The sequence below is a fragment of the Haliotis cracherodii genome, unplaced genomic scaffold (assembly GCF_022045235.1).
Source record: "Haliotis cracherodii isolate W230 unplaced genomic scaffold, xgHalCrac1.p SCAF_14, whole genome shotgun sequence".
Classification (NCBI taxonomy): Eukaryota; Metazoa; Mollusca; class Gastropoda; order Lepetellida; family Haliotidae; genus Haliotis; species Haliotis cracherodii.
In genome coordinates, this window is record NW_027266269.1 from 7599345 (window position 1) to 7626135 (window position 26791).

The 26791-nt window shown below is 42.1% G+C and overlaps 1 protein-coding gene across 1 annotated transcript; it reads right to left on the bottom strand.

Moving 5' to 3' along the window:
- Positions 1–11473: 11473 nt before the first annotated feature.
- LOC139460195 (ankyrin repeat domain-containing protein 17-like) lies at positions 11474–25351 on the bottom strand. Its single transcript, XM_071241707.1, has 6 exons — positions 24751–25351; positions 24493–24579; positions 16682–18285; positions 14804–16171; positions 12786–14221; positions 11474–12692 (listed from the first exon to the last, which is right to left on the bottom strand). Exons 1-6 carry the CDS (start codon positions 25349–25351, stop codon positions 11474–11476), a joined length of 6315 nt encoding a protein of 2104 aa, XP_071097808.1.
- Between the last annotated feature and the right edge of the window lie 1440 nt (positions 25352–26791).

The window sequence follows — 26791 nt, forward strand, 5'->3', positions numbered from 1 at the left end:
GAGCATGCTTTTATGAATTACTACCAAACTTGTTTTCGCAAAAAGGTGAGCGTATCCTGCTCCACTAGTAAAACCGATCACAAACACACGCACATACAAGTCAATTTTCATCTGGAAAACACGAGAACATATGATACAAGTCATAAATAGGCACTTAAATGGAGCATACATTTTGCCACTGATTTCAGAAAAGTCTTCTATATGTGTACCGTAAAACCTTTATTAAACTATACTGATATCTTGAATGTTGTAACCTTAATCAAATAAAATAGCCGATTGTGCCTCAAAATTGTAAAATGCTCGACAAAAGGGAAAGATTTTTGTTTGTTTATTTGTTGTTTAACGCCGCACTCAGCAATATCCCAGCTATATGACGGCGGTCTGTAAATAATCGAGTCTGGAACAGTCAAGAAAATTGAAGTAAACCATGATTTGGGATAACAAAAATTGTAGGAAGAGTTTATACTTACCAGCTGGCTGTGGCTGCTTCTTCACTTTAAGGGTCACCAGCACTGGTATGTGTCTCCTCGAGATGATCACACGCTGACTCAAGTTCAATGTAGACCCTTGGTTACCAGACCACTGCACCTGTAGATGACAAAATACAACTTGGTTGGGACAGTAATTATTCGTGAAGAATTTATGTTGAAAGGAGATGTCGCAAATGCGTTTACATATCAAAAGATGTATGCTAAGGTCACGGTGAGGTCCATCTTACATTACAAACAACATTAAAGGTCTTGTTAATACCGTCCAATGTTTTACGGATGACATGTGATGGACATTGCGTGGAGCGATCATAATGATTTTAATCACTGGATTGTCTGGTCCAGATTCGATGCAACCCATGCTTGCCGTAAAAGGCGACTAACGGGACCGGGTGGTCAGGCGCGCTGACTTGGTTGATGCATGTCGTCGATCCTAATTGTGTGGAGCGATGCTCATGATTTCAATATATGGAATGTCTGGTCCAGATTCGATTATTTAGAGACCGCCGTCATACAGCTGGATTATTGCTGAGTGCGGCGTTAAACAACAAACCAACCGACCAACCTCGGCAAAGACGTGAAAGAAGACAAGATACATACCTTTTGTGGATGAAGAAGATGAACCCTGTTGTTATTAAGTGACAAGTGTTTACTTGTCTCATATGTCGGGTCACACAGCAAATATCTCTCAACATAAGCTACTCGCACGCAGGACGTCAGACTGGCGCAGAACTCTTCACACATCTTCACACCGTAAGGCTGCCTATAGTCAGTGTTGAGAGATCCCATGTTTGCCATGACCACCACAGCCAAGGCAACTAAACATTCATTCGCCATTTCAAATATTTTGAGGTTTGTCATGAGGGCAATGCTTGTGGATTTACTTTCTATCTGCCAGAGCTCCCGAGTAACTCGTAAAATACGTTTTCATTCTAACTCAGCTCAGGTAGATTTGTACGATTGTTATGAATGAACCATTATTGCAGTTCAGAACCAAGAATCCTTTTTCTGCATAAATTTCTAATAGCCAGAAGTCATTAAGGAGAGTTAGATTTTCCTTATGGCACAATGTTATGGTCAGTAACCTGCTGCGTGACCAATGATAATTATTAAATGAATGGTGGTGGAATTATTCCACGAGCATTTACATTGGAAATCTTTAAAACCCAACGTTATTACTTGAAGGTTCAACATCACATTTCAAATGATTACAGTCGTCATTTTCAATAAGTAGAGCGATAAGTATCTCATTCACCTTCATTTGCATTTCACAATGGGAGATATTTAATAATAGCTTCCAAGGGTAAGGTCCTCACAAGTATGTATGTACAGGAAATATTTCGTTAAAATGGGACATACTTTTGTGACAGTGTTGTACTTCAGGTGCACATTCATCTTGCAATACAACGAGTGAGTGTGGGTTTACGCTGCTTTTAGCATGATTCCCTCAATATCACGGCGGGGGACACCAGAAATGGGCTTCACACATGTACCCATGTCGGGAATCGAACCCGTGTCTTCGGCGTGATGAGCGAACGCTTTAACCACTAGCCGTTCGCTCCGAATACAACGCGTAAAATGAACATGTTTACTCCTTACGCGAACGTCTAGTGTCATAATCAAGTATTGTACTTTAGACTACAATGTAGGCCACATGCACTCCCAATGCTTATTGTGCTTGATATATACCACTGGTTTGTCAATCCCTGACTTGACCTTATTACAAGCCATTGCAAAACACCTGGAATATTGCTTATTGTTTTGAAAGTAATGATATATTTATCTTTTTTCGTCTCTGCTTTTTACTAAATTTTGTGATACTCAGTGTGCAAATTGTATTGTATTGAGTGAGTGAGTTGCGTTGAACGCTTTTAACAGAGTTCCAGTTATATCAGGGTGTGTCAGCTTAATGTGGGAGGAAGGCCCGAAGTGATGCAGGTCTCAGACGTTTACCACCTCGGTGAAACCCACGAACATTGGTATGGTGTTGACAAACCAAGAAACATACCCACAATAATAGGTGTCTGGCGCGCCCAAGGGACGCAACTCTGCACAGCAAATCGCGGCGCCTTCGACGACTCGGCCACTCGTGCCCCTGAGTGTACTGTAAAGACCTACTCCGTTAACAACAGAACACAAATGAACATCACATTGACATTTTGCCATCCTTTATGCACCAGTCTATTGGGATATTTGAGCTGCATTCGTTTGCTGAAGATGAAGTCAACGTTATGGGCAATGACATCTTGAACAGGGCTCCTTATAGGAGCATCAAACAGACATGACATCCACAAAAATATCAACGATATATATCAGACTGACTGGATACAATATGTACATCCAGATATTTAAAATGTCACCACAATAAGGCATTTGTAATACGACGTGCAGCATAAATCATACAATGACATCATGTATTTATATCATGTGTGTTGTTGTATATGTGTGTGTGTGTGCGTGTGCGTTTGCGTGTGCGTTTGCGTGTGGTTTTCCGTGTATGGTGTGTGTATGTGTGTTGTGTGTGTTTGTGTTTCTATGTGTATATGTGTGTATGTGGTGTGTGTGTGGTGTTGTGTGGTGTGGTATGGGTGTGTGTGTGTGGAGTTTTGTGTGTGTGGTTCGGTGTGGTGTGTGTTTGGTGTGTGTGTTAGTTAACGCACGTTTCCTAAGGTTCATGGAAAGTATGCTCGAAACATAAAAATGTTGATAAATGTTGTTTTAAGTTTCTTTATGCTCTGTCTATCAAAACCTCGTGAGCGTGTTTTCTCCATTATTAAGGACTGTACAGTCAGAGGAGTTTTACAGTCTGTCTTACACGGGTGCCCAATCAGTGGTGTACAGTCAGTCTTACAGGGTTGTGCACCCAGTCTTACCGGGTATACAGTCAGTCTTACAAGGGGTGTATAGTCCGTCTTCTAATTGGTTCATGGAAGTCATCGAGAGGGCCGCCCTCATTCGACATTGTCATACGTACTTCCTTACTGTTTCTGTACGTACATCCTTACTGTTATATTATCAGTAAGGAAGTACGTATGGCAATGTCGAATGAGGGCGGCCCTCTCGGTAACTTCCATGAACCAATTAGAATGTGCCTAAGGATATGGGTACTTCGATCACATTCGTGCCCAAACTCATGCCCTATCTCAGTAAATCAGATCTTTCGCTCCTGGTTGGCAAAGCTCTGAGGACATCCGAGTTACGGCCACGTCATAACGACCTTTCATTCGACCAGTCAGAACGTTGGTAAGACTGAGTGTACACCGCTGTAAGACTGACTGTAAAACTCTGTAAGACTGACTTAAAGTCCTTAAGACTGACTGCACATCCCTTAAGACTGACTGTACACCCCTCAAGACTGTCTGTACACCCCTTAAGACTGACTGTACACCCATCTAAGACTGACTGTACAGCCCTTAAGACTAACTGTACATCCCTTAAGACTAACTGTACATCCCTTAAGACTGACTGTACAGCCATGTAAGACTGACTGTACACCCATGTAAGGCTGACTGTACATCCATATTGATTTAAACATAATTATAAAAGTGATTGATCACTGATGTACGACTGACACAGTACAGTCAGGTAATACTGTCGGTAACCTTCTACGATTAAATTAACTTACATCAACTGACTGTACAACCCTTGAGACTGACTGTACACCGATAAAAGGCTGACTGTACATCCATGTAAGACTGACTGTACACCCTGTAAGACTGACTGTACAACCCTGTAAGAGTGACTGTACACCACTGTAAGATTGACTGTACAACCCTGTAAGAGTGACTGTACACCAGTGTAAGACTGACTGTACAACTTCCTAAGATTGACTGTACAACCCTGTAAGACTGTAAGACTGACTTACGAATGATTGTACAGTCCTTTAGATTGATTGTACCCTGTAAGAGTAAGTGTACAACCCTGTAAGACTAAGTGTACAACCCTGTAAGACAAAGTGTATATCACTGTTAGACTGAGTGTACATCCCTGTAAGACTAAGTGTACACCACTGTAAGACTGAGTGTACATCCCTGTAAGACTAAGTGTACACCACTGTAAGATTGACTGTACAGTCCTTAAGACTGATTGTACAACCCCGTAAGACTGGCTGTACAACTCTGTAAGAGTGATTGTACACTACTGTAAGAGTAAGTGTACAACCCTGTAAGACTAAGTGTACACCACTGTAAGATTGACTGTACAGTACTTAAGACTGGCTGTACAACTTCTGTGTGCCAACTCCTCGATGTGGATTAACGAGTGAGTGACAACGTTACGCATGTGTATCGATCTATACTTCTAGTAACGTCTGTGTGTAGTCACGCGTGGCATCACGTTTTGCATGGACACACGAAGTACATCACGTTTGCATGGAGACACGCGTGACAGTACGCATGTAAACATACACGAGTGCCAACTCCTCGGTATGGATCGGCATCGGCATGGATGAGCGAGTGACAATGTCATAGTCATATTTAGAAACGTCTGTTTGAAGATCCTTCGCCGATGTGACGTCAACCTAGCAACAAAGTTGCTGGGTCGTCGACTGTGTATTATAAGCTCGTCTCAGTGATCTATTATCTCCACATGAAATCGCCACACCAGTAAGTGTCCTGTCAGGAGACAGTTGGGAGGCCATCCGTGCCTTTGCAGCACAGCACCTATGTGGGTGAGGAGTTGTGGGTGAGTCTCTCACGATCCAACATCACTTTTCAGGGCTACCTATCTCTCCCGAAAGAATGCTTTCTTCCTTGCTTTGACTACCCTCTTCACCACCACCACCCACCAAGGCAAACCAAAAACAAAGACTCCCTTCCCTCCGCCCTCCTCCCTCCTCTGCCTCCTCCCCCCTCCTCCCTCCCTGCTCCCTCCTCCTCCTCTTCCTCCTCCCCCTCCTCCCTTCCCTCCTCCCCCCTTCCCTCCGCCCTCATCCTCCCCCCTCCCTCCCTCCCTCCTCCTCCCTCCTTTGTCTCCTCCCCCTCCTCCCTTCTCTCCGCCCTCCTCCTCCCTCCTCCTCCTCCCTCCCCTACCACCACCAACACCACTTCTTTCTTTCTTTTTTTAAAAAGAAAGAAATGAAAGGGGGGGATTTTACGTGCGCTTCTTATGGCCTGCTCCCGGACCCGGATGTGGCGCCCTCTTGGAGGTGCACACGCCTCCCGGAACCGGACGTGACGTCATCTTGGAGGCGCGCGCGCCACCGGAACCGGACGTGACGTCATCGTACTGCCAGAGGTAGCTCCCCCTGGTCCTAGGGTGCCGCCACCAACTACTCATATGTGTTCAGTTCAATTCACTAATTTCTGTGTTCACATCTGCATTTGTGTACACATGTAGATGTTAATCTCTTTGTGGCTTGTATATATTCAAACTGAAAACCGGTTCTTATAACTATTTGCTATTTCATAAGGTACGGGGTTGGTCAAATGTACCCATGTATTTGTCTTTCTGTAATGATTGTCCTGGTGCCATACTACATGGCTTTCCATGTACATATGACACACTGCCAAGTAAGAACTGATTTCAATATATCCTTTTATAAATGGAAACGTTACAGTGCTTCGTATTTAACGATCGCCTTTTTATGCAGATACACCACGCCATGTTACATAGAAACACACAAGATATTAAACAACACATTAAGAGACAATCATATTTATTGAAGTTATGCTAAAACTACAGCCAGTGAACTACAAAATAATATAAAAATCAAGTCAATAAGCAGAGGTGCATTGTTTGAAATATATATTTATTGAATAAGCAACGCAATGTTACTTGCATTTGTTATTAGTGAGCATATAAAAGTTTAAGGATGGAGGTTTGTTTGTTTTACGCCGCACTCAGCAATATTCCAGCTATATGACGGCGGTCTGTAAATAATCAACATGCATCAACCAAGTCAGTGTATTTACGTCATATTTCTGATTATAACTGAATAACAACCACCTGACCACCCGAGTTGCCTCTTACGACAAGCATACGCCTTCTACTACGGCAAGCATTGGTTGCTGAAGACCTATTCTACCGCGTATCTTCACAGTTAGGAGGTAATCATATGTACATCTATAAGTCTGAAGAAACATATTTTTGCAATGACTAAATACCAACATTATTTTAAAAAGGGATAACCATTTAAAGGATCAATTAAAAAGGAAATATAATTAGTTTTTTAATTGGATACAAGCATCGCAATAATCAATATTCTCCAAAAGCTATTGATAACAACATGATCAACTAACATGACATTAAGGACATTATCTATTACATGCGTTGAATTATTTTCTGTAAAACAAAACCATATTCAATAAACACTAAATCTTATATTTACAGCAAAATACAAAGACTGTCAAGTGAGAAAATGTAGCTAGAAGTCATTAAAGGTGATCTCATCATTACACAAACAGCACTACATTCCAGTAGGGGCAAAGAAATACTGAAATAATTGTTCAAAGAAGAATACAAAATACAACGTCTGTGTTTACTACACACACCATGACAATAATTGTAAGATAAACGGTTACGTTCTGAATACTGATGAATTTGTCTCAGAATGTTTAGACATACAAAGAACTTGTTTTGTACTTCAGCATTATAAATGAAAATGATTCTCATAAATGGACCTTCAAACTACATTGTATATGACGATAACTAAACTCCATGACACACTTCAGGTAACATTAAATATTTTAATATACCGAAATGGATGAAAGTAGTCCACATATTAACATGAGTAAACTATATACATGTACAGAAATGTTGTACTGTACGTATACTAATTCTGAATTATATGTACAATGTCACATTTCTGACTAGAATTGAATAACAATGAATATATGTACAACGTCACACTTGTGACTATAACTGAATAACAATGAATGTATGTACAAAGTCACATTTCAGACAATGACTGAATTACAATGAATGTATGTACAAAGTCACATTTCAGACAATGACTGAATTACAATGTTGTATGTGCAACGTCACATTTCAGACAATGACTGAATAACAATGTTGTATGTACAACGTCACACGTGTGACTATAACTGAATAACAATGAATGTATGTACAAAGTCACATTTCAGACAATGACTGAATAACAATGTTGTATGTGCAACGTCACATTTCAGACAATGACTGAATAACAATGTTGTATGTTCGACGTCATATTTCTGACTATAACTGAATAACAATGAATGTACGTACAAAGTCACATTTCAGACAATGACTGAATTACAATGTTGTATGTACAACGTCATATTTCTGACTATAACTGAATAACAGTGAATGTATGTACAAAAACACATTTCAGACAATGACTGAATAACAATGTTGTATGTACAACGTCATATTTCTGACTATAACTGAATAACAGTGAATGTATGTACAAAAACACATTTCAGACAATGACTGAATTACAATGTTGTATGTACAACGTCATATTTCTGACTATAACTGAATAACAGTGAATGTATGTACAAAAACACATTTCAGACAATGACTGAATAACAATGAATGTATGTACAAAGTCACATATCCGACAATGACTGAATAACAATGTTATATGTACAACGTCATATTTCTGACTATAAATGAATAACAATGAATGTACGTACGTCATATTTCTGACTATAACCAAATAACAATGAGTGTATGTACGTCATATGTCGAACTGTGACTGAATAACAATGAGTGCAGCAGGCACAGTGTCTCATTTCTGACAATGACTAAATAGCAATAAATATGTATGTACAACGTCACATTTCTAAGTATAACTGAAAAACAATGAATGTATTTAAAACGTCATATTTCTGACTGTAACTGATTAGCAATGAGTGCAGCAGGCACAGCGTTACATTTCTGACAATGATTCAATAACAATGAGTGCAGCAGGCACAGCGTCATATTTCTGACAATGACTACTTAACTATAAAATTGCTTTTACAACGTCATATTTCTGGCTACACCTGAATACCAATGAATCTATGTTCAACGTCATATTTCTGACAATGATTCAATAACAATGAGTTCAGCAGGCACAGCATCATATTTCTGACAATACTTGAATAATAATGAATGTACAACGTCACATTTCAGCCAATGACTGAATATCAATGAATGTATTTACAGTGTCATATTTCTGTAAATGACTAAATAACAATGTTTGTATGAACAACGTCACTTTTCTGACAATTACTGAACAAAAATGAATGTATGTACAACGTGATATTCCTGACTATAACTGAATTACACTGGATGGGTGTACAACGTCATATTTCTGACAATGACTAAGTATCAATGAATGTATGTACAACGTCACTTTTCTGACAATCACTAACAACAATGAATGCATTTACAATGTCACATTTCTGACAATAACTGAATAACAATGAGTGTATTTACACCGCCATATTTCTCAATTTGAATGAATAATAATGAATGTATGTACGTCACATTTCTGACAATAACTCAATAGCAATGCATGTATGTACAACGTCACATTTCTGACAATAACTCAATAGCAATAAATGTATGTACAACGTCACATTTCTGACAATCACGAACAACAATGAATGTATGTACACCATCATATTTCTCACTACAACTCTATCAGTTCTGCATATTTCTAACTGTAATTGAAAAGCAATGAATGTATGTACAACGTCACATTTCGGACAATAACGCAATAGCAATGAATGTATGTACGTCACATTTCTGGCAATAACTCAATAGCAATGATGTATGTACAACGTCACATTTCTGACAATAACTCAATAGCAATGAATGAATGTACAACGTCACTATTCTGACAATAACTCAATAGCAATGAATGTATGTACAACGTCACATTTCTGACAATAACTCAATAGCAATGAATGTATGTACAACGTCACATTTCTGACAATAACTCAATAGCAATGAATGTATGTACAACGTCACATTTCTGACAATAACTCAATAGCAATGAATGTATGTACAACGTCACATGTCTGACAATCACTAACAACAATGAATGTATGTACACAGTCATATTTCTCACTTCAACTGCATAAGTTCTGCATATTTCTAACTGTAACTGAATAGAAATGTATGTACATCGTCACATTTCTGACAATAACTCAATAACAATGAATGTATGAACGTCACATTTCTGACAATAACTCAATAACAATGAATGTATGAACGTCACATTTCTGACAATAACTCAATAACAATGAATGTATGAACGTCACATTTCTGACAATCACTAACAACAATAAATGTATGTAGACCGTCATATTTCTCACTACAAGTGCATAAGTTCTGCATATTTCTAACTGTAATTGAATAGCAATGAATGTATGTACTACGTCACATTTCGGACAATAACGCAATAGCAATGAATGTATGTACAACGTCACATTTCTGACAATAACTCAATAGCAATGAATGTATGTACAACGTCACTATTCTGACAATAACTCAATAGCAATGAATGTATGTACAACGTCACATTTCTGAGAATGACTCAATAGCAATGAATGTATGTACAACGTCACATGTCTGACAATAACGCAATAGCAATGAATGTATGTACAACGTCACATGTCTGACAATCACTAACGACAATGAATGTATGTACACAGTCATATTTCTCACTTCAACTGCATAAGTTCTGCATATTTCTAACTGTAACTGAATAGAAATGTATGTACAACGTCACATTTCTGACAATAACTCAATAGCAATGAATGTATGTACAACGTCACATTTCTGACAATAACTCAATAGCAATGAATTTATGTACAACGACACATTTCTGACAATAACTCAATAGCAATGAATGTATGTACAACGTCGCATTTCTGACAATAACTCAATAGCAATGAATGTATGAACAACGTCACGTTTCTGACAATAACTAAATAACAATGAATGTATATACGTCATATCTCTGACAATAACGTAATAACAGTGAGTAACTTTACATCGTCACATTTGTATCTCAGTGGTTTAAGTAAGTGAGAGAAATATTTTTCTACGATTTTCAAATACACTTTGATATGTATGTCCACAAATTCCATCTACTTGGGCTTTAGATAACGTGTCCAGAATGAAAACATTAAGGGATGGAAAAATGACAGGCAGACGTCGGATCACAGGTATAACTGAGCCCCATCTCTGCCAGTTACCGAAGATCAGTGGATCCATGTTATCATTTGTAAATAATATGTCACATTCTGTATGAAGACGATGATAACAAGCTAAGAATAGATAAACATAGCTGCCCAAAAGTGTTTAGCTTGAAATAAACACCCAGTAATAAGAAATTAATTCTTTTCAATATTGCCTTTTTTGAAACCAGTAAATATGGTCAATGCATGCCATATATATATCTAATAACTAAAATGCGAGTCTATGTTCAATTCAAGCTCCGACGATCATACAGTTTGGCCCTCACTCTATGAAGGTTCCTACTCCACTGAACTCACACAAAGTGAAAGTCAATTCTTGACACATGTAATATGCTGTATTCATGTACTGCAGCACAATGTGCCTTCTACCATACACTTATGAGTTTGTTATTTTCAGCAAGATATAAAATAATATTTACTAACACTAATGTGACTTGTTCGTGTTCACTCAGGCAGTGAACTCTCATGAAAAACTCATAACATTGAGACGCTGTGAAAACGCATATTACATATTTTGGTACTTATTTGACAAAATGGACAAAAACGAAACAAGTTGTTCTGGGCATTCAGGCATGAGATAATCAAACATGGGTACGGGTTCGAATCCTATTTATGTGTTTGGAGATGGACAAGAGCACATAATCAAACATATTTTCTGATTCCGTGTTAAAGCTGATCATGCGTTTTCACTTTGTCTCAGTGCATGTAAGCATATAGCTCATCAGATTCTAAATATCTTGAATGATCATTCATTAACATTCTTAAGATTTTAAGAAAGCCCATACTTTTTTCAAGGTTATTTCATCTTTCCAATTAACGAGAATGTCCCTGTCCTGAATGATCCCTTAGATATTTGACAATGACATCGCTTCTCCCTCGCTGAGCCAGGCTGAGGATATTTTCACCTGTGTCTGAGACCAAAGAGAGATCTGCCTTGTGAGACACCAGCAACTGGAAGACATCATCATGGCCACACACAGCCGCCATCATGGCCGGCATCCAGTCATAGCGACCTCGGACGTTGATGTCATAGGATGGGAGCAGATACTCCACACACTGTCTGTTGCCTCCCCGACAGGCAAGATGTAGTAAACTGTCTCCAAACTGGTCTGTCTGAACCGGGTCAGGGCTGTTTTCATCGTAAATCTTCAGACGGTACATCAAACCCGTCACTATGGATCTCATCAGTTCATTCCATGGAGAGGGCTTCTTCACATGTTGTCCATCTGGAGATAATTGTTCTATGATTTGGCGACATCCTCCCTGAAGGGCGAGAGTGAACACACCATCTCCCGTTTTATCAACCAGTGTCAGATCTGCACCTTTTTGTTTCAGGTAGTCAAACACTGACTGTTTACCAAACACAGCTGCTACCATTGCAGGTGTCCACCCATGTAGGTTTCTGTCGTCAATATTATACCATGGACACACATGTTTCACCATACCAAGATGGACATAAAAACAAGCCGCATGTAGCAGACTATTTCCCGAATTATCCACCATTTTGACGTCAGCTTTGCGGGACACAAGGAAGTCAACGACAGCCATGTGTCCTCCTCTAGCTGCCTCCAAGAGTGGGGTGCATCCATGTACTCCTCTTGTGTTAATGTCAAAGAGATCAATGACATCTTCAACAATTGTCATGTTCCCACCTTTACTCGCTGCGTGTAGCACCGTGTGATTATTATCACCAACTAATAATCGGTTTCCCCCACTTCTCAGAATACGAAACAAAACATCATTCTTTCCAGACCAAGCTGCCCTCATGAATGGTGTACAACCGTATACTCCCCGACAATTAATGTCAAAAAATGGCAGGAGAAGCTCTACAATGAACCTATTTCCACCTTGACATGCCAGATGAAGAACATTGTTATTGTAGTCATTTGCCAGTGTGAGGTCAGCTCCCTTTGACGCAAGCATTTCAAAAGTATCTTTCTTTCCATAGAGAGCTGCTATCATTACTCCTGTCAAACAATGTTGTCCCCGACAATTTATGTCAAATAATGGCAGCAGACGTTCTACAATGAACCTATTTCCTCCCTCGGCCATTATTACTCCTGTCCCACCATGTCGTCCCTGCCAATTAATGTCAAATTATGGCAGTAGACTTTCTACAATGGACATATTTCCACCCTGACATGCCAGATGTAGAACATTGTTATTGTATTCATCTGTCAGTGTGAGATCAGCTCCCTTTGACACAAGCATTTCAAAAGTATCCTTCTTTCCATAGAGAGCTGCTATCATTACTCCTGTCAAACAATGTTGTCCCCGACAATTTATGTCAAATAATGGCAGCAGACGTTCTACAATGAACCTATTTCCTCCCTCACATGCCAGATGAAGAACATTGTTATTGTAGTCATCTGTCAGTGTGAGATCAGTTCCCGCTGACACAAGCATTTCAAAAGTATCCTTCTTTCCACAGAGAACGGCCATCATTACTCCTGTCCAACCCTCATTTCCCCGACAATTAATGTCAAATAACGGCAGTAGACGTTGTAGTATGAACCTATTTCCACCTTGACATGCCAGATGAAGTACATTGTTATTGTAGTCATCTGTCAGTGTGAGATCAGCTCCCTTTGACATCAGCATTTCAAAAGAATCCCTTTTTCCAAAGAAAGCTGCCCTCATTGCTCCTGTGAAACAATGTTGTCCCTGACAATTTATGTCAAATAATGACAGTAGACGTTCTACAATGAACCTATTTCCTCCCTCACATGCCAGAAGAAGTACATTGTTATTGAAGTCATCTGTTAGTGTGAGATCAGCTCCCGCTGACACAAGCATTTCAAAAGTATCCTTCTTTCCACAGAGAACGGCCATCATTACTCCTGTCCAACCCTCATTTCTCCGACAATTAATGTCAAATAACGGCAGTAGGCGTTCTAGAATGAACCTATTTCCACCCTGACATGCCAGATGAAGTACATTGTTATTGTTGTCATCTGTCAGTGTGAGATCAGCTCCCTTTGACATCAGCATTTCAAAAGTATCTTTCTTTCCATAGAGAGCTGCCATCATTACTCCTGTCAAACCCTCTCGTCCCCGACAATTAATGTCAAATAATGGCAGCAGACGTTCTACAATGAACCTATTTCCACCCTGACATGCCAGATGAAGTACATTGCTATTGTAATCATCTGTCAGTGTGAGATCAGCTCCCTTTGACATCAGCATTTCAAAAGAATCCCTTTTTCCACAGAAAGCTGCCCTCATTACTCCTGTCAAACCCTCATTTCCCCGACAATTAATGTCAAATAACGGCAGTAGACGTTCTACAATCGACCTATTTCCACCCTGACATGCCAGATGAAGAACATTGTTATTGTTGTCAGTTGTCAGTGTGAGATCAGCTCCCTTTGAAACAAGCATTTCAAAAGTATCCTTCTTTCCATAGAGAGCTGCTCTCAATACTCCTGTCGAACCCTCTCGTCCCCGACAATTAATGTCAAATAACGGCAGTAGACGTTCTACAATGAACCTATTTCCACCCTGACATGCCAGATGAAGAACATTGTTATTGTAGTCATCTGTCAGTGTGAGATCAGCTTCCTTTGACACGAGCATTTCAAAAGTATCCTTCTTTCCATAGAGAGCTGCTATCATTACTCCTGTCAAACCCTCTCGTCGTCGACAATTGATGTCAAATAATGGCAGTAGACGTTCTACAATGAACCTATTTCCACCCTGACATGCCAGATGAAGAACATTGCTATTGTTATCATCTGTCAGTGTGAGATCAGCTCCCTTTGACATCAGCATTTCAAAAGTATCCTTCTTTCCACAGAAAGCTGCTATCATTACTCCTGTCCAACCATGTTGTCCCCGACAATTAAAGTCAAATAATTGCAGCAGACGTTCTACAATGAACCTATTTCCACCCTGACATACCAGATGAAGTACATTGTTATTGAAGTCATTTGTCAGTGTGAGGTCAGCTCCCTTTGCCACAAGCATTTCAAAAGTATCCTTCTTTCCATTGAGAGCTGCTATCATTACTCCTGTCAAACCCTCTCGTCCCCGACAATTAATGCAAAAAAATGGCAGTAGACGTTCTACAATGAACCTATTCCCAACCTCACATGCCAGATGAAGTACATTGTTATTAAAGCCAATTGTCAGGGCGAGATCAGCTCCCTTTGACACAAGCATTTCAAAAGTATCCTTCTTTCCACAGAAAGCTGCTATCATTACTCCTGTCAAACCCTCTCGTCCCCGACAATTGATGTCAATAAATGGCAGTAGACGTTCTACAATGAACCTATTTCCACCCTGACATGCCAGATGAAGTACATTGCTATTGTAGTCATTTGTCAGTGTGAGATCAGCTCCCCTTGACACAACCATTTCAAAAGTATCCTTCTTTTCACAGAGAGCTGCTATCATTATTCCTGTCAAACCTTCTCGTCCGCGACAATTAATGTCAATAAATGGCAGCAGACGTTCTACAATGAACCTATTTCCACCCTGACATGCCAGATGAAGTACATTGTTATTGACGTCATTTGTCAGTGTGAGATCAGCTCCCTTTGACACAAGCATTTCAAAAGTATCCTTCTTTCCACAGAGAGCTGATATCATTACTCCTGTCAAACCTTCTTGTCCGCGACAATTAATGTCAATAAATGGCAGCAGACGTTCTACAATGAACCTATTTCCACCCTGACATGCCAGATGAAGTACATTGTTATTGTAGTCATTTGTCAGTGTGAGATCAGCTCCCTTTGACACAAGCATTTCAAAAGTATCTTTTTTTCCACAGAGAGCTGCTATCATTACTCCTGTCAAACCCTCTCGTCCCCGACAATTAATGTCAAATAACAGCAGCAGACGCTCTACAATCAACCTATTTCCAACCTGACATGCCAGGTGAAGTACATTGTTATTGTAGTCATCTGTCAGTGCGAGATCAGCTCCCTTTGACACGAGCATTTCAAAAGTATCCTTCTGTCCATAGAGAGATGCCCTCATTACTCCTGTCCAACCATGATGTCCCCGACAATTGATGTCAAATAATGGCAGTAGACGTTCTACAATGAACCTATTTCCACCCTGACATGCCAGATGAAGTACATTGTTATTGAAGTCATTTGTCAGTGTGAGGTCAGCTCCCTTTGCCACAAGCATTTCAAAAGTATCCTTCTTTCCATAGAGAGCTGCTATCATTACTCCTGTCAAACCCTCTCGTCCCCGACAATTAAAGTCAAAAAATGGCAGTAGACGTTCTACAATGAACCTATTCCCAACCTCACATGCCAGATGAAGTACATTGTTATTAAAGCCAATTGTCAGGGCGAGATCAGCTCCCTTTGACACAAGCATTTCAAAAGTATCCTTCTTTCCACAGAAAGCTGCTATCATTACTCCTGTCACACCCTCTCGTCCCCGACAATTGATGTCAAATAATGGCAGCAGACGTTCTACAATGAACCTATTTCCACCCAAACATGCCGCATGGAGAACATTGTTATTGTCGTCATCTGTCAGTGTGAGATCAGCTCCCTTTGACACAAGCATTTCAAAAGTATCCTTCCTTCCATTGAGAGCTGCCATCATAACTCCTGTCAAACCCTCTCGTCCGCGACAATTAATGTCAAATAAGGGCAGTAGACGTTCTACAATCAACCGTTTTCCACCGAAACATGCCGAATGAAGAACATTGTTATTGTAGTCATCTGCCAGTGTGAGATCGGGTTCATGTGACATAAGCAGATTGAAAACGACATCGTTCCCGTTTGAACTTGCATCCATGATCAGTGTTCGGCCTGTAGAATCTCTTGTATTTATATCAGAAACCGGCAGGAAGAATTTCGCAAGTCGTTCATCTCCTGCTGTACAGGCTTGTCGCAAAGCTGCATCAGCCGCTCTCTGAAAGTCGAAGTCTCCAGGCAGTTCTGTGATGCGTAATTCTTTGGTAAGGAAGCCAAAAACTTCTCTCCCAAGCAAACGGTACCCTTTTCTCATTGCGATTTGAAAGACATTGTCTTCATCATGATTTGTTGATTTAAAGACATCAGCTCCTAGTTCAAGTAAGGCTGATACAACCCCCTTATAATTATGTTCTGTGGCAATTACTAGAGCTTTGTTGAGCATATTTTGATGAAACAACGTCCTGTATTTAGATGATAAAAACAACAACACTGATTCGTTCCCACACGAAGCACAGGCCTCAAAGGCCTCGATGATCTCTTCCTCTGAAAATTGGTATCCAACTTCAATGATTCTCTCAACCAAGTACAGACTGTGTGCTTGAACTGCCCAGTACAGCAAGTGCTTCTCTTCTTCCTTTGCATGTAACACTCGGAGACGTTTATTGTCTTCTGTATTTAGCCAACGTTCCAATGTATTTGGTTTTCTCAGTTTCAGCTTTTGGAACACTTTGTCAACTATTTGTTCTCTCTTCAAGATAGGATGTGTAATAGACTTACTGTAGTTGCCTTTGCCAATAGCCTCGGCCAGTCTGGAGGCAATTGCGTCATTGTAAACATTTGACAGGTAAATGATGTGCAGGTGATCATCTATTGTGGTGGACTCGACTTCCTGAGCCTGTACACGCTCATAGAGGAATCTTATACTGCAGTGTTTCAGGACAAACGACGGATTCATATTAAATAAGGCACACGCACAGGCGTCATAGATTGTAGGATGGGAAAAACCAATGATGTCTCCCGCTGTGAGAAATGTACCCCTGTAGCATCTGGCAGCTTTGGCGACTGCAGTCCGTGTCGTAATTGTCACCACACTTTTGACAGCCTGCAAGTAAGCTTCTAAAATAATATTTTCAGATTCCATTTCCACCTGGCTCAAGTTCACATTATCTTTACACAGCAGCATCAGGATTAGCGCAGCTGACTGGTCATCCCTACGTTCCATAATCATATCAAGTTCTCTCCGTAGATAAAACAAAGGTTCTCTGAAGAACTGTGCAGGTTCTTTTTGAAAACTTAGAAATTTACAAAACAGTTTACATGTTAAAGGGAACCCAAACATAGACTCTGTTGTGTCACATATTGTATCGATGTCCAGCTCCAATTTGACATTATGGTATTGTAGATGTTTCTGAAGTATTCTCTTTCTCTCCTCATGACTGTAATGACATGATTTCATTTTTGTCAAATCAAGAAGTGACGGTCCTGAGAAGAAATAGAATTCTTGGCCTTCCAGCTTTGCGATTCCACATTCTAGGTTATATGATTTGGTGGTGAAGATGACACGAATCATTGATTTCGTGTATTGGCGTGTTTCCTGTTGTTCTGCCTTGTTATATTGGATATCTTCTAAATAATGTTCCAGATTTTGTAAAATGGACCTTAGATGTGGCACATCAGTTGATAAGCCAACTGTTCCAAATATATCATCCAGTATCAGACATACTTTCTTTCCACACAGTTCACAGTTGTCAAGCTTGAACGTGTCCACATCATCAACAAATACCAGTTGATATCCCTGTTTTCTGAAATCTGCTCCTACCAATAAAGCTGTGGCAGTTTTCCCTTCACCAGAAGCACCACTTATTGTCACGTGGCCATATTTCTCCAGCTTCTCCTTCACTCTCTTGTAGATGGCAGTTTTGACAAAGACGTCTTTCACTCGTTTAATTTTGATCTTTAATAAATCTACAAAACAAAAAATGATATATGTTAATTTGAAACCAACATTCAGAACATGATATATCAAATGTATATATATATATATATATATATTATCAAACATCAAATAGTAAACACAGTCCTTTACAAACCAGAGCCAAATAACAATTAGTTTCTGTTTCTTAATATACGTAATAACTCTCGTAGCTGCTAAACAGGACATTTTGCTGATTATAAGGAAACTAACTATCTAACTATTCCTACTTGAAAAGCCGTGAGTTAAATTAGTGGTTACAGTCAGATGTGAATACATTCTGGTTATGTGATATAATGCACTGTGCTTTGGCAATCCTATGCAAGTATTGCCTGACATGTACCCCAAAAACCAAACCGAAACCAATTTCATGCTGATCTTTCACAAATACAATGCCTTGTGTGGGTGGAGGTGGTGATGGTGGAGGGGGGTGGTGGTGGTGGTGGTGGGTTCTTTGTTTTGGTTTGAGGGTCGTTAAGGCCATGGATGAAAGCGTTCTTTCGGGAGAGATGGGTGGCCCTGAAAAGGGCCGTTGGAAAACAAACTGGACACAGGAAACGGCAGGTAACTGTAGGAACACTGGAACACTGGAAAAACTGGAAACTGGAAAAAAAGTGGAGCAGCATGTCCTATGCGTTAGTCACTTTGCTGAGATGAACTATCTTCTTCCTCCTCTTCCTCGGACAGATGACGTCGTCGGCGCTTTGAAGAGTGTTTTCTTGAGGGGCTTCTGTCCCGTTTTCTTTTCCCTAGACGTGGTGTGATGCCCGCACGGAGTTGTGAGATGCATAGGGTACAGACATCGATATGCATGGCTTCTATGAGATGAACCACTTGTGTCACTTGAGTCACTTGTGTCACTGGTGTCACTGGTGTCGACATGGACGGCGCTGCTGAAGTTTTCTTTCGACTGGGTTCTGAGCAATCTGCAGCAAAATGACCCACGACTTGGCAGTTGTAACATGGGCCAAGGGGAATTTTCTTTTGACTGAGTTCTGGAAAATCTGCAGGGAAATGACCCACGACTTGACAGTTGTAACATGGGCCCGAGGATGTCTTCTGCTTATCTTGACTGCTTATCTTCGGACAGACATAGTGGCGGTGACCATGAGTGTGGCACATCACTGTACATGTCACTTCAGGGCAGTACAGGTAACTGTGACCGTCGGTCTGACTCTTCATGCAGCTGTATCGAGACGACATGGTTGATTTCTTAGAATGCAGTATGAGTGGCTTCGCTCTTGTTTTATAGGAAAGGGACTGGCACCCTGCTTCCTGACGATTACTGCAGCGCCCCCGATTGGTTTGTTCAGGTGCCTGGTCTGAGTCTCGGTTTTCCAAAACGGACCGACCCCTGTGTTTCTTTTCCTTAGGAAATGGATTTTACCATGGGAGAGAAAGCACAACCCCGGTTCGACCAATCAGAGCCCAGCACGCCCCGAGCGCGGCCTCTGATTGATCAAAAACCCAGGCTTCAGATTGGTCAGATTTCAATCCGGCTTTTTTCTTGCGTGTGCATTTCAATCCTGTTTTGTTTTTTCTTCATCCTAATAAAAACCATAAGGCTATGTTTGTTCAACTGTTTAATCCCCCGCTCACATGAACCAACACAACAAAACAAAAGTCACAGGATTAGGGGCGTCTCTGTGATTTTTGTGAACATTAGGGTGACCACGAGGGTATGAACGTCTGTAAACTTTGGAAGAAAAAGAAACTTTGTCACTAGGGGTGAACAAGACACTCGAGTCTTCTCTTCCATGCTTCTTCGGACACCAAACGTCTATATTTTTCGTTCACTTCTCCATCAGGACAAAACACACACAAGTATTCGCAGGGGACTTTGGCGTGCTTCAGATGTTCTTTCCAGGCAGAGTGTCACACCGCAGCAATAACAGATAACACGGTCACATCGTCCTTGATAGAAATAACCAGCCATGGCCATGTCATAAGGGGTCTGGGTCATCTGTTTAGGCCACGTTTGACAAGACCCCAGACGTTCTTGAGATGAATCATAGTTAGGATGAGAAGGATGACACAAGGTGTAAGAAGGAAAAGGTCCCTCCAGATAGTTACTGAGTCGCCATGTGTCGTCCATAAAGAGTGTGTCCTCCATAAAGAGTGTGCGTTTTCTCGCTTTTTCTCTCGCCTTTTTAGACACCCCCTCGGTATCGGGGACATCTCGGGATGATGGCATGGCATTCATAGACCGTCTTAGCTGTGGTTGCTGCTGTGGTTGATGCTGCTGCTGGTGCTACTTTCTTGGGTTCAGTCAGTTTCCTCATCTTCGAACGTATCATGTCGCACATCACTTCGTCGGCCTTCGAAAAGTAACTTGGCGTACACGTCGTCGGCCTTTATCTTTGCACAAATCACGTTGTACACTTCACCCTACAATTGAGCAGTCATTTCACCATTCCCATCTCCACTCCAAGTTTCGACATGATGTTGTCCGGATTTTCTGTTCTTTGTTTATTCCCAAGTCTTCACGGATGTGAGTCAACACTTGATGGTACTCTCTCCAAAGATAAAACGCCAAGAGCCGACACAACGTGAGGAACATCAATTAGAGGGACGATGTTGTTGCTTGGACCGTTCAGTGAAAAGTGATGACCGGAAGCGTCTGTCAGTTTTAAGACACTGACACCCTACTTCCTGATTGGTCCGTTCCGGTGCCTGGTCTGAGCCTCAATTTTTCCAAACTTGACCAATCCTTGTGTTTCGTTTCCATAGGGTCAGGCTTGTAGCATGAGAGAGAAAGCACAAACTCGTTTCGACCAATCAGAGGTCCGCCCAGGGCAAAGGCGGTCTCTGATTGGTCGAAAAACCGGGCTTCTGATTGGTCAGATTTCGATCCGTTTTTTTCTGTAGGTGTCGATTCACTTTCGATCCATTGTGACACCCCAATGGTATGAAATAAAAAATGATCTAGTCGTCTCTGTACCCAAAGGGGAGCGTGTCTACAGGCAGCCCTGTGGTTTCATCGTAGACGAGGCGTCGCTTGTCGTAAACGGTGCGGTAGTCTTTTCGGGTGGGCCGGGTTACAAGAGAGTTACCATGCCGAGGTCCTTTACGAATGATGTGATGAGGGTAATCCAAGCTGATTTTCTCCCCCTCCTTCCCAGGCCATTGTCCACATATCAGTCCTTTCATGATGTCAAAGTTGAGGTGTTGTTGGTTTCTGTAATTCAAGGTGAACCCTCGCACTTTGCATGTCGTGCGCGTTCCATCGGATCTGGGGTTCTTTAACTCATAGCCATAGTTTTTGGAGCATCCTGACACAAACGTCCTGATGGTGTTTCCGTCCAGTTCGTCTGGAAACTCATCCAACGAATGGCCTAGGTCTGGATTCGTGTCGTGGATGTAAATTACACTGTCTGTGTCAAAGTACAAGACCCGGCAACCCACCAGGGCGAGGGTCTCGTACAGCTTGAGACGTGCTTTGGCGGTGACCCGGGCAGCTATGGTGACATTGAAATGAGAATGAGGGGTTTGGAATTCTTCCTTGTGGGTATAGGTCACTTCCACCATGTGTTCGTTGACGACGGTGACATCCTCGATGGTATTTCGTTCATCCCTCCACAAGGCAAAGTACTGCGCAGGATCGTTCATGTAGACGTTCTGACTATAGTCTAACCACTGTCCGAACTTGCCCCAGAGTGAATTAAGAAAGAGCTTGGCAATAGTGCGAAGTCCTGGGTTCTTCTCGGTGCGGTCCTTGTCCAACCGAATGCCTTCTTTGTCATAGATCTCCTGGATGTAAACGTCGTGATCGGTACATCCCTCGGGGTAATGCTGGCTTTGAGCTTCTCCTTGAAATGACGGTCGATATAAGTGTCAAAGAGTACTTCTTGCTGGGTGTCGGGGTCATGCTGTGCAAAGGTGACAAAATGCCAAACGTCAGAGAACTGAAGCACCTTGTAACCATACTTCTTAACGGCTTCATGGAGTTCTACGGTGGCGTACGTGCCCACCCAAGACCTCTCTTCGTCCGTGTGCTTGCAGGGTGAATCTGATCGGGTATCAGCACACGTGCGGCACAAAGGACAGAGCAGTTTACCACCCGATCTGTAAGGCAGTAGCGGATGGTAGAGTCGTTTTGGAGATAGGACACGACATTGGATAAGTCCTTTCAGCTCAACAACGTGTCTACAGGCGGTTGCTGGAGAAGGGTCGGGTGTCCCGTGGGAAACGCTCCAGTCTTGCAAATGTAAGCATAAAGTGAACAGATATCAATATACTTGATGGTTTCACCTTCTTGGGCTTCATAGCATAATCGAGTGGCATTGGTGCATCTTCCATAGAAAGCGTCATGAGGGTTCAGCGGTTCAGGTATGTGGATACAGTGGGGTCCCTGCAAGAAAGCACGCAAAGCGGAGTCCCCCTGTTGCATTTTTTGAAACTCGTGCACAAAAGGGTGACGACCCGTTTCACCTCAGGGTGTTGGTTCAAGAGACTCAGGCGGTAGTGGGTGTCGGTATAACGTGCTCCCATCGACGTGCCCAGGATGGGATGAGGTTCTCCACGCTCGTTCTTGTGACTGCTTGACACCCATGCCAGAAACACCCCAGGAATTCATGGATGGTGCCTGATGCTTGATCGTAGCCATCCACACGTGAACTCTTTTTCACCTCCATTCCTGGTGTGCTGGAGGTGCAGATCGGGGTCTGTCTCCATGAGATAAGTTAACCAGTGCATATAGGCCTGGGAATCGTTTCTCTTGGATTGGTAGTCTTGAGGTGGAAGAATGGTGAGGGTATCGGGTATCGTTCTTTATCTGAGCACTCGTGATGAGCCATGGGGGTCTCCAAGACGCGGACCATCTGATAACAGGTCGGGCACCTGTGAATCGATTGACAAGCGCTGGGTTTTCCCTCTGACAGTGACTGGAGATGTTGGGTGTAACAGTGTTGATTTGGGAACCAGCGGTGACATGTCAAGCGAGGGATCCCGTGCTCTTCCTTTGGTCCACAATAGCTTGAGATGGGGCAGCGGTGGCAACGATACTGCTGAGTGCAGGTATGTTTTTTAGAATGGTCGTAACGGTGGTCGCAGCATTCGCAGTAATGGCTAGATGCATAAAAGACTGTCATGAAAGTGATCACATTTTAATGGTGATCATGATTGAATAAATGCAGCATGGTGGCGTTGGGTGGAGCCTCATCACACTTGTACATCAGTCTGTTGTCCACCTCTTGACTGTAGACTTTCAGTTGATAATTAATGTGGGCCTAGGCGCGTCCCACGCGTGCTAGGTCGTCCAGGCCCAGACAGGGACCTTCTGGAATGCCAAGGCTCCGAAATAATTTCTGTCCCTGTTTGCCTTGAACGTCGGTTCGTCGACCCTTTCTCGTCAGTCTCTTTTTCTGGGTGTCCCATTCTTGGGTCGGAGGGTTGGACTTCTGGGCATAATGCTGTGCCACCACAAGGACCCATGCCAAACAGGATTGATCTTCATTCTTGATCCGTACAATGCCCCTTTGCGTTCTAAAAACAATTCAAGCCCAACCACATTTTTCAGTCGATGGCCACCACTGCCAGATCCTAGCCTGTCGGGATCTGCTACGTGTACTAAAGTCACAACCATGGTGGCATAGATGTTCAGGGCTTTGTTGGACTGTTGGACTTTTTCCACGGCATGTAAGATATCTAACCCATGGAGATCTTCAAAGCGATGAAAGGGAATCCGTATGGGAGTGTTCAAAGCAGGATGGTCAATACCTAGACCAATACGATCTCCCTTCTGGCCTGACATCTGTTGATAGAAGTCATCGATCACCCTGTCAAATAAAGACGGCAGTTCTATGGGAACGCTCTTTCCTCTCCAAACGATAGGCTGTACTCTGCTTGTCCGTCATGATGGTGACTGAACGTCTGATTTATAGACAACCCTTCCCCAAAACAGGATCGAAACCTGACCAATCAGAGACTTGGGTTTTCGACTAATCAAAAGACAGCACCAACCAATCAGAAGACAGCACGCGACCCGAGTTGTGCTTTCTCTCCCATGGAAAAAAACATTTCCTAGGAAAAAGAAACACCAGAGTCGGGTCGTTTTGCAGGCCAGGCACTTGAATGCACCAATCAGCACGCTGCCTGTTGAACCAATCAGGAAGCAGTGATTTTCTGCCTTACAGTAACAACTAAATATCACTTGAATATGGTTTTGCTCGATAACAGGACAATGTTTTCTGCATTATTACCTGACTTCATTATTCCTGCATTCTGACCTCCTAGAGACAGAATGACATAGGAGGAATCCTTTCCGAAGGTTCCCCTCAAGTCAGGACCTGGAATGAGAGTAAAAAGAGTTATTGAGTCCTATGGGGCTTATCGTGGCTTGTTGCCTGATTTAAAGTGTATAATACTGATAATTTATGTCGATATTTGATCATGAGTAGTGATTGAAGGTCGTATTTTGCTTGTGATATCAGGTTTATACATATTAACATTCTACTCACCTGCAGTGATTCTGGTTGACACTGCCTGCCTCACTCTTCTCTCGGAAACAGCCATGGCACTATTCCCAGACCGGGCCTGACGCTCCACTACTTCTGTTGCTGCTACCATGTCCATAGAGAAAGTCTCTCCACCATGTGTACCTTGAGGAACCACAACGTCTGATGATGCCGGATTGTCCATTGTGAAAGTCTCATCACCCTGTGTTCCTTGAGGAACGACACTAACATCATCGTCATGGCCAGTCTGCTGTAGCACTACGTCTGATGATGCTGGGTTGTCCATTGTGAAAGTCTCATCACCATGTGTTCCTTGAGGAACGACACTAACATCATCGTCATGGCCAGTCTTCTGTAGCACTACGTCAGATGATGATGGATTGTCCATTGTCTCATCACCATGTGTTCCTTGAGCAGTGTCATGACCACCATCTGCCCTTGTGGGAAGACCGATGCTCTCTTCCAGGTTCAGGGTATCCATCAATCCGGGAAGTCTCACGTTGATATGTTCCACGTCTTCAACTCCATCCTGTCTCTCACACGACTCACTGTCCCTGTGATGATGTTCAGGTTCTGTCGCCCTCTCAGGATGCTTCCCCGACATTTCTGAAAAGAAAAAGTTAAAACACTTTCATCCAGGAAGGATTGCCGTAAAAGGCGACTATGCTTCTCGTAAATAAGAGGTGGCTAACAGGATCGAGTGGTCAGGCTCGCTGTCTTGGTTGATGCATGTCATCATATCCCAATTGCATGGATCGATGCTCATGATGTCAATCACTGGATTGTCTGGTCCAGACGCGAGTATTTACCAAAATCATCTGCTGGCGATCTATAGCCATTTTTATAATGTATTGTTACATGCAGTGATATCTGTTTCTGGTTGAATGATCCGTGTAGATTCCGGGGTAGGCTAAGTCTTCAGCAACCAATGCTTGCCGTAAAAGGCGACTATGCTTGATGTAAGATGCGACTAAAGGGATCGGGTGGTCAGGCTGGCTGACTTGGTTGATGCATGTCATCGATCCCAATTGCGTGGATCGATGCTCATGATGTCAATCACTGGATTGTTTGGTTCATACTCGGTTATTTACAGACCGCCGCCAGATAGCTTGGATATTGCTGAGTGCGGCGTTAAACAGCAAACAAACATACGTATAACTTGCATTTGCCCCTTGTACCACTGATAGCGGTCTGAGCGTGATCAAGTTATCTGTTATCTTGTGACATCAGCGTCTAGCTACCTACATTTGCTTCTGGGGGCTCTTGTATACGTCAGAACAGGTGAGAGATAGGCTGTCATGTGCCTTCTTATCAAGATCGTATATTTGACGGGACGCGGGGCTAAATTGGACCTGTCCCAAGCCACCCACATCACGCCCGCCATCTTGTTTATTTCAACTTTGTTCATCGTCACAACTAAAATACAGTTAACTTCGCCATTATCCCTGTGCATAAATATATGGAACTATGAATTGTCAATGCAAGAGAATAACCAGCCTAGATTTTCTGTCGAAACAGTTACAACTTGGCATAAAGGAAATGATAGGAATGGACCACTGAAAATCAGTGATGACACCAGGTGTTCGCGAAATGTCGTCATAAATATAATTATTCAAACACTTGTGTGACACCATGGAGGCAGTTGCTGATTGGACACGTTCTGTTTTATGGAACTCATCTAAGCTATTGGACAGCAGTATTTTGTTGAACACAACTGACGGGACCACTCTCCTATCTTTCGAGAATAAAACACAGAATTATGTCAATGTAAAGACGAATAAGGGCATCCTTACCTGCTAACAGATAGGCAACCTGTGACTAACACAGAAATATGTCAATGTAAGGACGAATAAGGGCATCCTTACCTGCTAGCAGCTAGGCTTCATCTATCTCCCTGCTCCTTCTCTATGTCTGTCATCCGTCAATGGAGATACGTCAAGGAGATACCATGTGACTGTAATCGTTATCGTGACGCCACCTGTCAATCATAAACATGATTCACCAATTAGGTCATATGAGGTGAGGTGAAATTGGGTTTAACGTC

Bases quoted from the DNA above. Each gene is read 5' to 3' on its own strand.
- LOC139460195 (XM_071241707.1), bottom strand. From the start codon at position 25,351: ATGTCGGGGAAGCATCCTGAGAGGGCGACAGAACCTGAACATCATCAC. The intron at 14,222-14,803 runs GCTGATCTCGCC...CTCGTGTCAAAG, and splicing joins AAATGCTTGTGTCAAAGGGA to GAAGCTGATCTCACACTGAC. The intron at 12,693-12,785 runs GTCCATTGTAGA...GGGAGGAAATAG, and splicing joins GCATGTCAGGGTGGAAATAT to GTTCATTGTAGAACGTCTGC.